General features: G+C 42.2%; 1 protein-coding gene across 3 annotated transcripts in view; it reads left to right on the forward strand.

Moving 5' to 3' along the window:
- MAP2K5 (mitogen-activated protein kinase kinase 5) overlaps positions 1-18,322 on the forward strand; it is a 156,695-nt gene that overhangs the window by 43,685 nt on the left and 94,688 nt on the right. For all 3 annotated transcript variants that reach the window (XM_087972951.1, XM_087972952.1, XM_087972953.1), the window contains 6 exons: positions 1,878-1,917; positions 8,470-8,538; positions 8,629-8,710; positions 9,545-9,606; positions 12,744-12,792; positions 17,863-17,936. In XM_087972951.1, coding sequence (XP_087829077.1) covers positions 1,878-1,917; positions 8,470-8,538; positions 8,629-8,710; positions 9,545-9,606; positions 12,744-12,792; positions 17,863-17,936 — 376 coding nt within the window. The remainder of the gene's footprint in view (positions 1-1,877; positions 1,918-8,469; positions 8,539-8,628; positions 8,711-9,544; positions 9,607-12,743; positions 12,793-17,862; positions 17,937-18,322) is intronic.

Here is an 18,322-nt window from a genome sequence, read left to right on the forward strand (position 1 = left end):
AGTGCTTGCAGAATCCAGGGGTGCCCTGCGCCCCAGGGGCACCGCATCCACTCTGTGATCCCTTCCACAATGATAATTAAATGTTAAATTGCTAGTGTCGATGCGCTGTAAACCAAACCAGGTACTGCTCTTGGCTGGAAATTTAACCCAAACTTCCACGGATGACTTGGCGTGCATCATAATTAAATCATCAAGTCTTTCCTTTTAATTCACTTGAAAACAAGAGGCCACCCCTCCCCTTTGAAGGGGAAGGAGGGGGACAAAAAGATCGGCTTTCTTGACAAGCTAATTAAGTTGCCAAACTGCCCGGTGCAGGACATATTAAGCTAACAGACGTTAAGCACACTCTCTCAGCAGCCTGTTGGGTTATCGTTCGGCTGATCTGAAAGTCAAAATGTTTTGCCACTGTTCATAGTTTAGGGTTCATTTTACCTGCTCTGATGTAATGGCTCTGCTCTCTCCACCATCTGAGAAATCCCTGGAGGAAAGTTAATGTTGTGCTCTGAAATCAATTTTTCTTACAGGGTTTTTAGGATTTACTTAACAGAACGGCTAATTTTTAATGCTAAAATTCCATTTGGGAAGACCAGTTTTTTTTTTTTCCCCTCCGCAATATTTTTTTTTAGAGGAAGACACTTTTAAAAAATTCATGAAAGGGCAGAAGTCAGATGTAGAGCTTCCTTGTAGCTGGATTGGAGAAGGCATCCCTTTCTACAGAAGCTTTGGGTGGTAGCTGACTGGAGCCAGTAGGATAATCGAACTGCAAAAATGATCAAATTCCATTCGTAGATAGGTCACAAGATGTGTGTGGGTTCTACACTGTGTGAAGTAATCATTCCATTTTATTCTACTTTTTCCGGGGCTCGTGTTGAGTACTGCAGGGGTCTCCAACCTTGGTCACTTTACGCCTGGAGGACTTCAATTCCCAGAATTCCCCAGCCAGCTGGCTGGGGAATTCTGGGAATTGAAGTCCTCCAGGCGTAAAGTGACCAAGGTTGGAGACCCCTGGAGTACTGTACGCACTTGAGTACTGGGCACCACATTTTAAGGTGTATTCTGAGAACCTGGGACAGGTTCAGAGAAGAGGAAGAGGGATCATGAGAGGACCAGAAGTTGAGTTTTAGGGTTTAAAAGAGGCCAAGACTTGTTCCAGAGTGAAGTTGTTTTATTTTTCAAAGTTATTTTAAGTTACAGGAAAGCAAATTTCAGCTTCGCTGTGAACTGTAGCCGAAAAACTTACCAACCACAAAGAATGGTTTGACGATGCACCCAAGGAGCGATGGCCTCCCGATCAGTGGATGTGTGCAGGTGGACCCAGGACCAGCGTGTGTCTGGCATGCTTTCATTTGGATCCCCGCCCAAAGGAAAGGAGTTTGACTTGAGTGCCGCTTCCAACTTGGATTCCATGATTCGACTCAGAGCACAGAAACATCTGGTTGGCTCTGTGGGCATTTTTTTAGGCTGAGAGAGGTCCCTCTTCCAGACAACAAGCCTAGGAAGGATCATTCTTTAAGACGGTCCTCCCTTTCTTTGCTGAGGTTTGTCAGGTCTACCCTGGGCTATTCGTTCTGGAAAGGCAACAGGAATGGGAGACTCCAGGAGTTGTTAGCTGAGTGTGTTAACATGGCTGATAGGCTTTATTCAGCTTGATAAGTCACACGTTGCACAGGATTGATTTTTGCGGTTGTTTGTTGTTTGGGTATGGAACTGCCCACTTCACTGGAACTGGGCTTGTTGCATATATCACTCGAGCATACAACTTCCAATTGCTCAGGGATGCCATTAGCTAGAAACTTTAACAAGCCATCGCGTAAAAGTTAAAATACGACCATGGTTTTTCTTTGCTTTAAACTGACTGTCTTCTTCTTTGGATGCAGAGCAAACCATGTCCCCAGTGGGAAAATACTAGCTGTAAAGGTAAGTTTGTTCACAAATCTGCTTTAAAAGATTCCCCTGCCCCAGTCTTCTATTTCCAGGACTATTACATGAAGCCAATTTTTGCAATGAACACACATCTGGACCGAAGGGCACGATTTATAAGTGAGGAAGTACAAAGCAATCTCTTCTCTTTTTTTTCTTGGTAGTACAACTTGGTCCTGGGAGGAATACAGGCAGGGAAGACTTTTAATCTATTGCAGAACTGACAATGGTGGCTTTATATTAGCATTAAAAAAAAAACAACCTACAGATTCTCTACAAAGGGGGAAACGGGGCCTTTCCTCCAGTGCAGTTTTTAATTTGATTGTGTGATTATTTAACTATCTGAGGTCAGCGTCTCCATATATCCCATAAGTTTTCTCATCTTAGATGGTTAAATTGTGGTTTCTTCTCTTTCCTCTTGATTGTATTCAAAAATTAAGATTGTTAAATGCCTTAAGAAAAAAAGTGGGAGCTTAGGCTTTTAGGTCTGCTCCAGCGCTGATGCCTGTCTCTACAGCTTCTTTCTGTTGGAGAATTACAAATAATTCCCTGCCAGATTCTTCTTCTCCTCCGTCATGATGTCCTGGTAGAACAACAAATTCTTCCTAAAATGGCTTCCTCTTAAGATCCATTTTTCACCATCCCCGAATATTTTTACTGCATACACAACCACATTTCTTTGCTAAGCGAGACAGTTGTTAAGTGAATTTTGTCCCATTTTATGACCTTTCTTGACACATGTTTAGTGAAGCACTGCAGTTTTTTTTAAGTTGGTAGCACAGTTGTTAAGTGAATCTGGCTTCCCCGTTGATTTCGCTTCTCAGAAGGTCGCCGAAGGTGATTAGGTGGCTCCAGAACACACACACCCTCATAAATTTGAGCCGGTTGCTTTGGTTTCTACAGACAGAAACACGGCTGTGCCCTGGGTTCACCTTTGTCCCCCATTGTGGCCAATCTCTACATGGAAGAGGTGGAAAGTAAAGTCCTAGACTCCTTCCCAGGAATCTCACCCACCCACTGGTATAGATACGTGGATGATACTTGGGCCAAGATTAAAACACAGGAATTGGAAGCCCTCACCAAACACATCAACTCTGTGGACAGGGACATCAAATTCGTGCGGAAAGATGTTAAGGAAAATAGTCTGGCCTTCCTGGACTGTGCAGTACCCACTAAGGAAGACAGAAGCCTTAATGCTGAAGTTTACAAAAAACCCACCCACACAGATCAGTATTTACATTTTGATTCTTACCACCCACTGGAACCCAAAATGGGAGTGATCAGAATCCTATACCACCGGGCTGAAGGTCTGCTCTACTAGCAAAGATGGAAAAGAGAAAGAGCTAAAAAGCATGTCCAGGAACCCTCAGAACTTGTAGAGCAGTGATGGCGAACCTTTTTGTTGTGGTGTGCTGAAAGCACGCATGCAATAGCGTGCTGACACCCATAATGCAGTGTGCCCTCACAAACATGCATGTACGAAACACACACAGTTGGGAGGGTGCCAGAACTCAACTAAGACTTGACAAACCAGAATAATTTCATGCTTTGCTTCCAGCAACTTTGCTGTGCCTAGTTTGCCTTTTTAAACAGTTTTCCCAGCTGCCGCCAATGAAGGGGATCAGGGCCCTTTCCTCCCCTGTAAACCACACAACTCACATTGCTCCCTTATCCATTCCTCCCTGCGTGCCCTAGGATAAAGAGGGGGTGGGCCTGGGTCTTCCTCTAAATGCCCAACTGGACTGTGCCCTTCCCCGGTTTCCTCCACAGCCACCGGAGCCACACTCCCACTTCCTGTCAGCTGTTCCACCTCTCCCTCAGAATCAGATTCCAACAGGAGCATGACACCTTTAAAGCAAGGGTCTCCAACCGTGGCAACTTAAAGACTTTACGGACTTCAACTCCCAGAATTCATCAGCCAGCAAATATTCCCTATTGCATATACTTAGGTCCAGCTCTTTGACAAAGGAATAAATTATTTCCATTATAGACAGCAATAAAAAAGAAATGCCCTGCAAATTGTGTTAAAAGTGTAAGAAATCAGGATGGAGGGGACCCCAAAAGTGGGTTTGTGGCCAAGTCCTGGCCATCTTCTCCAAGGCCTCCATCCCATCAAGACAAGAGAGACTGAAGCACCAGCCGCCCAATCGGTGCACCGGGAGCAGTGCGGCTGTTTGCCCGGCTGCAGTTCCTGGGCGTTTCTTCTGTTCTTAACTAGCATTTAAATGGTCCATTTGATTAATCATTTGTATACTGCCTATCGAACTCCCAAATTTCCTCTGAGTTGTACATACTGTAAAAGACAATTATATTGCCGCAGATTAAATAAGTGAATTAAAATGGAATTGCGGCTTAATTTGACCTGTGATTTTGCTCTCATTCCCTTTAGTGGCACACGCGCAACTCCGGCAAATAGATGAAGTCATCCATGACAGCCCGTGATGAATTGCCGTCGCTATACTGTATATTTTAATAGCCTCTCACTAATTTAAATTGAGCACCCAAGTAAATTATAATTCCGTCACTTGAGTGCTTGTATTTAGCTTGACAACTCATCCTTGTTTGTCCTGGAGGTGTAGCAGAGAAAATGGCTCAGGTATTTTTGGTGGGGTTTAACCCTTTCTCCGGCTTGAGGAGTCCCTTTTCTGTGGCCTGGCGGTTATTTAAGAGAGAGGATGGCGTCGGGCCATTTTAAATTTAAATTAAATTTAAATATTTGCAGACAGGGCCCTTTTTTCCCCTAACCCTGGTTCTGTTCTCTCTGATTCACTTGTACATCATTAAAAGAATAAACTGAAATAAGGATTTGAATCCTAATGCAAATTCATAGGAGCCATTACCTCTTTCTCCAGTGAGAGTAATTAAAATCAAATTTATTTATTTCTATTTCCTATTTCTTAACCAACCTTCAGGTTGTCTGCTGGGTGCCCGGTCATCCAGAGCCTGCCAGTCCAAATACTCCCAACAGAATAATCCCAAACAGACATATTTTTTTTAGCAAGCCCTGGGAAACGTTGAAGAATTTGCTTCCTTTCTAAAGGCAAGCGTCACCCACATCATCTGAGACCCACAGTTTGAATTTCTGCTCTTTTTTTTTTCAACTGCCTCCTACAGGTAGTCCTTGACTTACGACTGCAATGGAGCCTGGGATTTCCATCGTAGTCATGACAGTCATAACATTGATGTGATTGGACCTGATGTTATAACTTCTTTCCCACTAGTCTTAAGTTTATGCGGCATCATTCAGTTAATGCCATAATCATTAAGTGAATCAATGTAGTCCTATGAGTGTTTTTTGCTATGGAATGGCATAGAGGTGATCTGGTTGCCAAGTCCCTTAGCTGTGGTCATGAGACCGTAGGGGAGAACGCAGCCACCGTTCTTCATATATTTTAGCCTCCAGTCCCCTAATCATCTTTCTTGCTCTTCTCTGCACTCTTTCTAGAATCTCCACATCTTTTTTTGATGATATGGTGACCAAAAGTATTCCTAGTGTGCTCTTACCAAAGCAATATAAAACGGTGCTAATCCTTCATGTGATCTTGATTCTATCCCTCTGTTAATGCAGCCTAGGAATGTGCTGGCTTTTTTTGGAAGCTGCCACACACTGTTGGCTGATGTTTAAACGATTGACCACTAGGACTCCAAGATCCCTGTTGCAGTTCCTGCTATTCGCCTAATCTGTACCTGTAATGCACAGTGTTAATAATCTGTGCATATTAATCTAATCTGCACCTTTTAATACAGAGACTTTTTACACACGGCCTGGGTAGCACAACGTGACGTATACAATGTAAATATATAATTTGGGGAAGCAGCCCCTCTCCCACTATTTTATACAAAATGGGGCCGTGTTCTTAAAAATCAATCTACCTGTAAAATCAATATACCAGCTTTCAGGCTTTCTTGTTTTAATTTCTTATCTTGGCTGATACTGAATTTGCCTTCTGTGATCAATATCCAGATGAAGGTTTTGCAGTGGTCAAGCTTGTCTGGAGGAAAGCTGGACTTACTAAAGTGAAAAGGAACATTGAAGTTCAAAATGGCCTTTTTTTAGAGTCCGGAGAGAGTTAAATTTTCCTTGTTCCTCTAAGGAGCAAAGTTGATACAACGGTTCCAGCAGTTTACTTTGTTTTAAGCTTTCCATCCAGGAAAAAAAAAATGTAAGTGAATATTGTTGGCAAATGACTATTGATTTGGAGAAATGTGTTAAATGTTTTCTTGGCAGCATTTCTATTACAGTTACAGCTTTTATAAATAACCCTAAAGCAAATTCTTGATAGAAATGGGTTGTGCACTTTTTCCCTCTGTTTAGACAGACATCAATACTTTAAAAATGTAGGTTCGGAAATCAGCTGGATGTAAACAAGGGATTGAAAGAAAATTTCCATTAGAAGTCGAGCTGCAGCAGAGCGTTGGCTGTGCTGAATCCGCAAAGTGTATTTGATCCTGAAATTCCCACCCAGATTCTAAGACATGTAGGCCTGGATCCTGCTTTTGTCAGGCAGGAATGACATGTGGGGGAGAGAAGTGTATACCTCAGGATTGGAGAAGGGTTCCTGAGCATATTCAGAGAAACTTCAGAGCTAAATGAACCATTGTAAATCGAAAACTACCTGTATTACTTAAATGTCTGCATTTTTAGGCCAAATAATACTTGGGAATACCTGGAAACTAGACTAGATAATGGATTAGACTTGACAATTAGACTAGATAATTGATAATTAAACTAGATAATAATACCTGGAAACACCTGGAAACTGTGAGGATGGATCCCAGTCATATTTCCTACTCTAATAATCAGAGTTTCCAGGTGTTTCCAGGTATTGTCCTAAAAATACAGACATTTAAGTAATACAGATAGTCTTCGACTTGCAACAGTTCATTTAGTGACCATTCAAAGTTACAACAGCAATGAAAAAAGTGACTTATGACCATTTTTCACACAACCCTTGCAACATCCCCATGGTCACCTGACCAACATTCAGATGCTTGGCAACCGGTTCATACTTATGACAGTTGCAGGGTCCCAGGTTCAGCGGGAAGCCAGATTCACTTAACAACCACATTACTGACTTAACAACTGCAGTGATAACAACTATAGCAAGAAATGTCATAAAACTGGGCAAAATTCACTTAACAACTGTCTCATTTGGTAGCAGAAACGTTGGGCTCGATTGTGGTCATAGATCAAGGACTAACTGTAGTTATGGAGGGGCAAAACATTTCATTCTGAATACAGAATGTTCTGGAGAAGATAGGAACTTTCTGCATGAATCTGCTGCTCCAGGGATGGCCCGAAATTTTTCTAGAAGAAAATAATGCAGTTGTGGCAGAAATATTTTATATCTCTCCCCACCACCAAAAAAACAAAACAAAACAAAACCGATCCAGAAGACAAAGAAACCCTTCAAGGACCTTAGACACAAATTAAATAAAATACATAGAATGAAATGAAATGATCAAATACTTTAGAATTATAATCAAATACAGCAATGTTTTGCAACCTTGGCAGCTTTCAGATATGTGGACTTCAACTCCCAGAATTCCCCAGCCTGTCTGGGTGTTGAAGTCCATACATCTGAATACTGCCAAGGTTGTGAAACACTGATATACAAACCTGTGAAGAAATAATAATAATAATATGTGAAGTGGAATATATCTGTTGTTAGAGGTCTGAGGGCAGCCGTGGAGAGGCTCAAAAAGTCAGGTGGGTGTCCGGAAATGCACAATTGGTTGTACCTTTTTTGCAGTACTTCTAAAAAGGTGGAAAACAAGAAATGGATGCAGAGATAGATGAAATATTTAGATTAAATACGAGTTACACCGAGGAGACATAAACTCAGTATTTTCTTTTTGAAGTGATTAAGCTGTAGAGATGTATTTCCATATTAAAAATGGGCTGCCAAGGAGTGATAAAATTTCTTTGGGGGCTGCCCACTAAGGATCCTTTGTGGTAGGATAATTAGGGTGGGTTTTGCACAAGGCAGCATCTTTTGTGTGGTATTGGTAGCTAAGCAGGTATGAGTCTGGTCCATACATGGATGGGTGTCTGTGAGGAATACTAAACTGGGAAATCAAATCCCAGAAAGTGGCTACGGGGTTGTCTCCATGAAGTGATCAAAAATCAATCTTGACTCAGAAGAGATGTAATTTTAAGTACCAAAAGTCTAGTTACATTGCATAACTGATCTAGACTGGTCTCCTCTGAACCACTTTTGGGTGGGCTATTGCAGTGTTTTTCAACCTCTGCCGCTTAAACGTCAGTTCCCAGAATTCCCCAGCCAGCATGCATGGACTTCTGGGAGTGGAAGTCCATCCACCTTCAAGTGGCTGAGATGGAGAAACTCTGGGCTACAGCGTTGATTTCAGTAACAGTGAGGACAAAAGCTTTGCTCCCAGAAACATGAGAGATTTTTTTTTCCTCGATGGAGACTGGAGCTGATACATTAAAAAAAGAAAAAGAAATGGTACAATAATGTTTCTTGCTGAGTGCTGCCCGATTTTCTGTAGTGAAATAAATAATCTAATATTAATGTTTATTTCCAGGTGATTCCTTTAGATATTACATTAGAACTTCAGAAACAGATTATGTCCGAATTAGAAATCCTTTATAAGGTAATGCTTTTCTAGCACTTCTTTTTCAATTCTGTTTAGCATGCAGTTTTTCCTTAAAAAAAATTAACCTGCTATTTCTTCTTTTTCCAGTGCGATTCATCGTACATCATAGGATTTTATGGTGCTTTTTTTGTAGAAAACCGGATTTCCCTTTGTACTGAATTTATGGATGGTAAGTGATATACTATAACATTGACTCAGCCTTCCATCCTTCTGAGGTCGGTAAAACGAGGACCCAGATTGTTGGAGGGAATATGCTGACTGTAAACCACTTAGAGAAGGCGGTAAAGCGCTATGAAGCCGTATATAAGTCTTAACTGCTATTGCTATTGGTGAAGGACCATAGTTTAGAAACAGGAATCGGAAAAATGGAATTGGTTGAAGAATATTGGTTTACTATATCTTAGAACTGTAAATCCTACAGAGAGTGGTTTTTTTTTAATTTAAAAAAGGGTATTTTAAGAATAATGTTCACAAGGCTCAATGCATCAGGTAAGCAAGAGTTATTTCTTGGTGCTGTTTTCTTGAATAGAGTGCACAAACTTTTATTGAAAGTTTAGATATGGCAGATAATAAAAGGTGGTTTATATGTAATTTAATATTTCCCAATTGCATGCAATCTGTATTTACTGACAAAACTTCTGTTCCTTCATCTTAATAGCTTTAGTCACCCATACAGATTTTCCTTCTAAGTTGTTTCCTTGGTCCTATGCATTTCTTGTAGGTTTAAGGGATATTAGGTTTTTGTAATGACAACCTTAAAGATTTTTTTACTTGGCACTTTCACCTCAGGATAAATTTATTGAGCAAACCAGGCACAGATTCCTCACCAATTTGTTGGATCACAAAATATGCACCCAATCATCTAGGTCATGCTGGCTGGGGAATTTTGGGAGTTGAGGTTCACAAGTCTTAAAGTTGCCACGTTTGGCGACCCCTGATCGACGTGACGTTTTTAGAAAAGACCAGCTTAGCTTCAGTTGACCATACTTTGTTCTCCCTGCAGGGGGCTCCTTAGATGTCTACAGAAAAATTCCAGAACACGTCTTGGGAAGAATAGCTGTAGCTGTGAGTACCTTGGGGTATATTCCGTTCTTGAAACATTTAATAAATGTGGAATTGCTTAATCACAATCGTAAAGTTGTCAAACGAAGTGTGCAGGTGTAGTAGAAGCCATTGGCAGGAGTGGGGAAGGAAAAACCAGGAAGAGAAATGGGAGACATTAGAGACTCTTATAATACTTGGAAAGCAAACCCATTGATTACAGCATGGATTAAGGTTCCCTTGAATAAAAGCATATAATGAAAGTATTTGAATTCAGAGAGGCATACACTATAATCATCTTCAAGATGCTACAAGACGCTCTGTATTTCTGGGGTAAAGAGAGCAAAGTGCCCTGTTTCTGCCTAATTGTGCCTTTGCACACACTGCAGGGTGTTCTTAAGCAGAATGGACCAAATTGGAATGAACACACCATAATCTTTGACAGCTGAATAAAGGCCCACAGAACGAACACCCAGTTGACCGTTGAGAGAAGGGGATTACTGCACAATGGCTAAATGGGAGGGTGGCTTTGATAATTTAAGTGGTTTAAAGCATATCAGAGTTATTCTATAATGCACTACTTAATTAAATTCCTGTTTTCCACACTCATTATACATCAAGCTGACAACTGAAACCCTTTAATCTAACGCAGACAGCTATTTAGTCTACTTTCATTGTAATTCACAGCTCGGCTTCATCCTCTGCACTTCAGATGCATGCGCAAAGAGCATCTTTTCATCAGATGTGCTCCCTGTGGAACAATTCCAAATGGGTTTACTTTTGAGCCCAATGTGGTTTCTTGTGGTGTGGGAGAGCCTGGGGATTTTCATGTGGCCTGTTTCAGCGAGCTGAAAAGTGTTTCATTTTCCTGTTGGGATAATTTGCAACTTACTAAATAATTACGCCTGTAACTTTCATTTGACTAAAAAGACTTTCTACTTCTTGGGATCATGTGCACCCTGACAAGATAGAATTTCAGGTGGCGTCTTTTAAATGTTTTATAGGCAAAGAATTCCTAGTGTGCCGAAGGCTGTGCAATGAATTGGCTGGCTGTTTGATAAATTGACTTTAAAAGGATGGCTCTCACATATCTAAATCTTAAAACATGAACTCAGAATAAGGGCGGGAACTATCTGACTCTAAGATAGAAACACCAACCGGTGGCTGTGGTAACAGAGACTGAGTGGGACAATTTAATCCTCTCCTCCCATCCCAGCCCCCATCTGTGGACAGCACATGGGTGGGAGAGATTTTGGGAAACAGACCTGGGTAGAGAATGCTCAGAGAACCCAGGAATATTTACTTTATTTTACTCTCAGAACCTTTCCAGTTGCCTTTGAGTCCTTCATTTGTACTTGCTTTAGAGTCTGTCGTTTGTACTTCTATAATTGTCTGGTTTGGTGCAGCTATCAAACAGGACAGGTACAGCCTCCAACAGATAGTTAGAACTGCAGAAAAAAAACAATTGCAACCAGCCCGATTTCCATTGAGAACCTGTATACTATACGGGTCAGAAAGAGGGCTGAGAAAATATGTACAAACCCCTCATATTCTGGACATAAACTGTTCCAACTCCTCCCTTTGGGATGCTGCTATAGGGCATTGCATGCCAAAACAACCAGACACAAGGACACGTTTTCTCCCTCGTTCCATTGCTCTGCTGAGCACCTAATGACCCACAGTGCTGTATTATGTCTAAGAATATTTACCCACGTAGTAGGGCTGTAATACTATTATTCTTCTCATCTGTTCCACTATCTTCTCTTATTGGTATTCTTATTCTACTCTACCCTACCTTACCGTACCCTACCCTAGTCCACTCTATTCTACTCTATTACAGTCCCTACCACAAAAATATAAGTAAAAGTCTTGATAGGCCTTCTCTTTCTTTGTGTATTTGCTGCAAGTGAGGAAAGACAGCAGAGAAGGCCAGCTGCAAGCATCTCCCATCAGTATCTTGCCTAAGTTAACATGGGTTTGGGTTTTGCTTGCCGTTTTACCCATTTATTTTCCTTTCTGTTTTTTATGTAGAGACACCTTGCACTGAAGTGCTCATGTTGGTTGTAGGTTCTTTCTCCCCCTCCCCGCTCAGACGTGTCCTTAAACTGTCAAGAAAATGAGTGGTTGATGGCAGGTACAACAACTGCTTGTGTCAAGGCTCTGTCAAGTCATTGTTATCTAACCTACCATATACTGAGTTCCTCCAATAGCTTCTGGAGTATCTAGTGAAAAAGCTGGTCTCTGCCGGCATCTCTTTTTAACAACTGAATGCTTAATACTTCGTGTATATGTGCCCCAGATTGGAAAATGTCCTTTTGTTTAGTGTAAATGAATAGTGAGATATCTGATCGATGCATAAGAGGCTGTGGGAGATCTTTGGACTTGTACTTACAATGCAGTCTTAAACACAGAAATGAAAATCACTCTATTATTTAGTTAACAGGACGCTTTTTATAGCCATTCATTCAACAGATACATGCAACCTCTCAAGGAGTCTGTGCATTGCTACATGTGGAGGTTTTGTTCTCTACTTTGATAGCATTCTTACATTGGGTGTTAAAAATCCATCATTGCAAATTCATGCACTCATGTGTCACTCTTTATAATAAAAAGGAAATGCTACTTCCATGCGGTAGGTGAGCTGACATGTTGCTAAAGTATTGTGCAGTAAAAAAACAAAGGCACTTCGCTACCTCTTTGTTGTGTAGTATCACTGTTTCCCCCAATAACATCCTATGTCTCTGCCTCTCTCTAACAATGAAATATTTGCAAACCCAGTCTGAAAACATAAGACTGGTTGCTTTCCATCCTAAGGTCTATAAGTGGTGGGCATTTTCTTTAATAAGTGAAGATTTATTCTCATACCTTAGTTTGTTGCAAGATATAGGTGGTGGTTTCCAGGTTCCAAGAGGGAAGAAGAGAAATGCTTCTTTGTCTAGAGCTCAACTCCTGCTGAACTTTGTGGACAAATCAAAACAGTTTGGAAGAAGGCAAGAGAAAATATTAGGGTGGAAAAAATTCCAAAGAAGTTTTCTCTTGCCTTCTTCCGAACTGTTTTGACTTCCCAGTGTGGCCAACAGCCTAGAAAATGAAAATATGTATCTTTATGTTATGCTATGTATTAAATATATTGACCCGTTTCTTTTTTTCCTGATTTGTAGGTTGTTAAAGGTCTTACTTATTTATGGAGCTTAAAAATTTTACATAGAGGTGAGTTGCATGTTTGTTCTTTTATGTTTCAGCTGAATGTCATGATTCAGACTTAAATTTCAAGAAAGGAATATTGAGATCTTAAAATTAACCGGCTTGTGGTGGAATTTAAGGCAACAGATTCTTTGACTCTTTAGCAGCACTCTGGGATGTCATGCTGGCCCCTTGACCGCGCAAAGGTCCTCGGACAGCACTGGCTTAAGTGGCCTTGAAATGGAGATGAGCAGCGTCCCCTTAAGAGTCAGCAGTGACTCGTGGAGCAAAATCCATCTTTTATCTCCTTTACCTCCTTTATTCTTTGCCTCAGCAAAGATCTGTGAAGATCTGTTTTCACACAGACTGGGTTGAGAGTCAGAACAAAGTAAGGTTTCAAGATAGTACACTTACGAGGTTTCACTTGTTCGTGTACTTGGAATATTTAACATTACCCCTTTAAATAATAATAAATGAGTTTGCTTTTGTCACCCTGCATCTTCCTGGAGCATTTATGGTACAGACCTTCTTCTCTTCATTTCCTTATATTGCTAGACTTCTTTCCGTGGGTGTGTGGGTGTGTGTGGGTGTGTGTGGGTGTGTGATTTTGTTGTGGTTCGCCGGCAGCCTGTGCAGACAGCAGCGGAATCAGACAGTGGGGAAGAACGAGGACCAGTCCGAGAGTCTGTGGAGGACTCGAACGAGGGTCCTGCATCCAATGCAGAGCTGGGGCCAGGACCATCTGGAAGTGGTGCTGACTCCGAAGCCTTCGGAGTCTGGGAGCAGCAAGGCAGAGGAGCAAGGGGAGCCTGTTCCCAGTGCGCATGTGTGCAGAGCTGCTAGAAGGCGAGAGCAGCAGAAACAAAAGGGGCGACTTGGGAGTAAGACTAGGAGATGATTGCCCCTCCCCTAAGGTATAAAGGACAGGCAAAGGTAGAGAAACCTTTGCAGGAAGCAAAGTCATTCTTTCTGTTCGGATTAATCCTTGAAGGTCTGTATGGACTTTGTACTTTGGTTGGTTTTTTACAGTTCATATGGCACTTTAGTTGTTGGCAGCAATTCAAAGGAGAGAAAGGTGGGTGCTTATCTCGAGAGACTGTTTAGGACTCATTGCATACAGGCTGGGAATGAACATAATTCCCAGCGTTGAAATAAAACAAGAGTTGTTTTAAATAAGCATGTGCTTAATTACGGTCTCGGGAAGCCTTGGTCAGAACAGATTTTTTTTGTCAGGAGAGTCTCAAGTTGTTTCCTCTTCCTGGTCAACTGGTCTAGTGCAGTGGGCCCCAACCTTTTGGGCACCAGGGACCGGTTCCGTGGAGAGAGGTTTTTTCCATGGACCGGAGAGAGTGTGGTTTTGTGTGCTGCCTGCATCCCACGGATGGAGTTTTGCTTGTTTGTGGGCGCAGTTGCTGGCATGCCATGGCCTGGTGTCGGTCCATGGACCAGGAGTTGGAGACCCTGGTCTAGTGTATGAGTGAACAGATCTTTTTTTGCTAAGGGTTGCTTTTTCCTAGGGAACCCGTACTTCTTCCATCAGCTGCTAAAACATGTCGATTTTGGCACCATGGAAGTGAAAAACATTCGGGGTAGAACATTTTGCCAAGGAAAGAGAGAGTGATCTAACTTGTGCAAGGGATTATATGTGCCTTGCACTTGAGCCATCTCTCTAGAAAAAGCAGAGTCCAGGGCTCTTGACAGCCTGGGGGAAAGGCAAAAAAAACCCCTTGTGTAGCCAGTTATAATGAGCTCTTGGTAATTTGCATTTCTCACTGGGGATTGTATCGTACAGGTTTCTCCAACTCTGATATTTGGGTACTGTGCTAGTGGGGTGTGCAAAACATTTCATTTTGAATTGTTTCAGATGCAAAACGTCCAGGAAATGCCACGGCTTTTCAGTTCAAAACACTTCCAGGCTGCTGAAGGCAGGATGTTTGCAGAGTTTCACGCTTGAAACGGTTCAGGATGAAATGCTTTGCAGGCCCCTCCTTATTATACGTACAAAATGAAGAGAGCCTGGTTTTTTTACAAAGATGATTTTGAGGAGAATACATTGTGTTTTCTAAATAAAGCAGTCGGTATGTTTTTGTAATAGATGGCTTGAATCATATTCAAATAATGGCAAGGAAAAAAACGGCCAATGCTCCATTTATTTCATTGTCTGGTAAAAATAGCTCAGGAGGAGAAGGCAAGGCGAGGTTTCTCCTTTCATAAAGCTTATTTTACTCATTTTTAGATTTATATCCCACATTTCCTCCAAGAGCTCAAAGTGGCATCTCTAATATTCACACTGTATCTGTAAATTTTTGTTCGACCTTTAAGAAATATTGATTGTGGCCTTTTTCCTGGCCTTCTTTTCTTAGATGTTGGAAAGCTGAGTTAAGTGATCATACATATTTCTTGTTACCAACCTTTTCATCTTTTGCTTTTCCCTGGATTATTCTGAAAGCTCTTTGGGTCTCCTCTTCTTTTAAAGGCTGGGAGATTTTTCCGCTCAGCCTCCAATTTTCTATGACTGATCTCCTATAACCTCTGATTCCTCTTTGTAAGCAGATTGAACTCTCCCTTTCATCCGTCTCACTCAAATCATCCTTCACTGACATATTTATTAGCCTCTTAAATTTTTCAAGTTAATTGTTATACAGGTAGTCCTCGACTTAGAACAGTTCATTTAGTGAAGGTTCGAAGTTACAGTGGCAATGAAACAGTGACCTATGACACTTACAACCGTTGCAATGTCCCCATGGTCACGTGATCAAAATTCACCCATTTGGCAACTGTCTCACATTTATGACGCTTGCAGTGTCCCGGGATCAGGGGATCAACTTTTGCGACCTTCTGACAAGCGAAGTCGACGGGGGAGCCAGATTCACTTAACAACCGTGCGACTAACTGAAGAGTGCAGTGATTCACTTAACGACTGTGGCAAGGAAGGTTGTCAAATGGGGCAAAACTCACTTAAAGTATGTCTCACTTAGCAGCAGAAAATTTGGGCTCCATGGTGGTCCTCAGTTGCAGAACTATCTGTATTTCACACCAAAAATTCAAGGTCTGCTCCACAATCTCACTGGATCAAATTTCAGCTGGCCGGATTCCCTTCCGTTTCCTGTTCTGTCATCGGTTGCATTCTCATGTCATCCTTCTGATCATATCCAGCTATGGCATCTCTGTTTATAGTATTTGGAGCAGGTGTTGGCAGCAATAAATAATTCTTTTTTTCAAAATTATTAACCCACTTTCCACGTAATTGTATTTACTAAATTGATTTCTCCCTGTAATTATAGGTTTCTTCATTTCTCCAGTTGATGCATTCCAATTTCCCATTAGTAGAATTACCTCCCTTCCTGATGTTGCCTCTAACGCCTCCTATAATTTGCCCTGGAATTGCTCGGGGTCTTCCTTCATTTTGAAGGGGCATAGATTTGTATAACATAGATGTTCATTGATAACCACTAATTCGGGGAAATATGTTCTTGTTGTTTATTGGATTATAGATGAACACATATTTGCTGAAACTCTTTCAGTTTCATCGCCGTTTCGTTCCTTTCTACGGACTCATGCCCTGAATAGTATATCTTGTAGTCATCTGGCTTTAAATGGCCCATTCCAGTCCATTTATTCCTAAGATATCCAACTTGGTACATTTCATTTCCACTTTGACCATTCCAAGCTCTCAAAACGTTCATGCTTCTCAGATTCCTCATTCCAACTGGGTCAAGCGAGGATGTCTTCCTTCAGTTCAGACACCATCAATGACCAGGCGTCTTTGCAGCTTTGACTGGACCACATCATCATCTCCATGTCAGCGTTCTAACTAACCACCTCCAAACCAATAAACTCCGAGACCAGCATTTTCTCAAAAGTTCCATTTTATTAGAGTTGTCCTATTGGCACATCTGGGAAAACCCAAATCTGAAAGTTCCAGGTTTTCCCTTCCCCAAAGAAAATCAAAAATCCCTCCCCTGCACCCAGCAGTCCATCACGGGGCCCAATCAAACGTCATCCAAACTGGAGACCTTCCTCCAGTCACTCCCCTCCAGGTGCAGGGCAATATGTCCTTGACTCTCTGAGAAAAAGTTGTTGTGTCTAATCTTCTACCTCAGGGATCCCCAACCTTTTCGACGCCGCGGCCCGGTTCCGACATCAGCTGGGCGCCGCGGCCCGGTACCGGCGTCAACTGGGCGCCGCCATCTTTTATGACGAAAAGGCGCTTCAGGTGAGCGTCACCGAGCGCTGTTTCGTCATAAAAGATGGCGGCTAGCGCTTCTGGTGAGCTTTTTCGGGTAGAAATGGCTTTCTACCCGGAAAAGCTCACCGAGCTGCTAGCGCCGCCATCTTTTATGACGAAACAGCGCTTCCGGTGAGCTTTCTACCCGGAAAAGCTCACCAGAAGCGCTTTTTACCAAAAAAGATGGCGGCGCCCAGCAACCAGCGGCCCGGTAAGGGTTGTTCCGCGGCCCGGTACCGGTCCGCTGACCGGCGGTTGGGGACCCCTGTTCTACCTCTTTATGAAATCCCCCCTCCCAAATCCCCAGGCACTGAAGGTGGCAGCCTCGAAGCTTCCAAGTAAAATATGGCTTCCAAGGCTGACAGGTCCCCCCTTCCAATTTCACAAAAGTTCTGCTTTTTTTCTCTGGTAATTAGAAGAGCGCCTTTCGATGTGCCTACATATTGCTTACATCTTATAGCCATACTTCGTCATTGTCTCCTTCTGGGTTTCTTTAGGAGATTCTTATTCTAGGTGAGTTGATGTCCTCCTGGCTTGCAGGACCTTACCTACCCTCAGCTTCCCAATGGACCACTCTTGGCCTCCGTCCTTCCTTTGGACCTTGTATCAGTCCTCCGTAGCAGGCCAAGCAAGGAAACCACGCAAGCTAACATTATTTTTATGATAACTTCATAGTAAGAGAATGTTACAAGACTGAATGTGCTTCTCTGTCATTCTGAGAGCTACAGAGGGTCAAGCCGGAGATGTTTTCTCAAATTACATTTTTGCACAGACCCATATTTCTTTTAGCTGGCCATCAGCTGGTATTTGCTATTAAATCAATGCTCTCTGGATTTATCCTGCCTTTGTTGTCTCTCTTCCCAACACAGACGTGAAGCCCTCTAATATGTTGGTGAACACAAGAGGCCAGGTCAAGTTATGTGACTTTGGAGTCAGCACCCAGGTATGTCCCTTGCATTCCTTGGTTGATCCTCTCCCCTCTTAATTCTGCTCTCCAAACTGGCGAGGAGACAAACCGACTCCCCTCTCAAGGGCTTCCTCTGCCGGGGACATAACCATCCCTCCTTTTTAATCTCCTGTGACTTTTCTTCATCAGAATATGATTGTTCATTGTTTAATGACAGTAAAAACTGCTGATATTGTAATTACTACTTACAAATAGCCCACTTCATTGATATGCAGCTTGGCTCTGAAAGCGCTCGGGCCAAACAAAAGGATAGGGCAGAGCGAGAGGGACGCTTGGGGAGACCGACTGGCCCATGGTAAAAATTAATATGGGGATCAACAATGGCGGTGGGCTTTAACAATGTGCAGCACAAATTTTAATTA

This window comes from Notechis scutatus, chromosome 11, assembly GCF_049901735.1.
Source record: "Notechis scutatus isolate UNSWTSFEM ecotype Mainland chromosome 11, rNotScu1.2, whole genome shotgun sequence".
Classification (NCBI taxonomy): Eukaryota; Metazoa; Chordata; class Lepidosauria; order Squamata; family Elapidae; genus Notechis; species Notechis scutatus.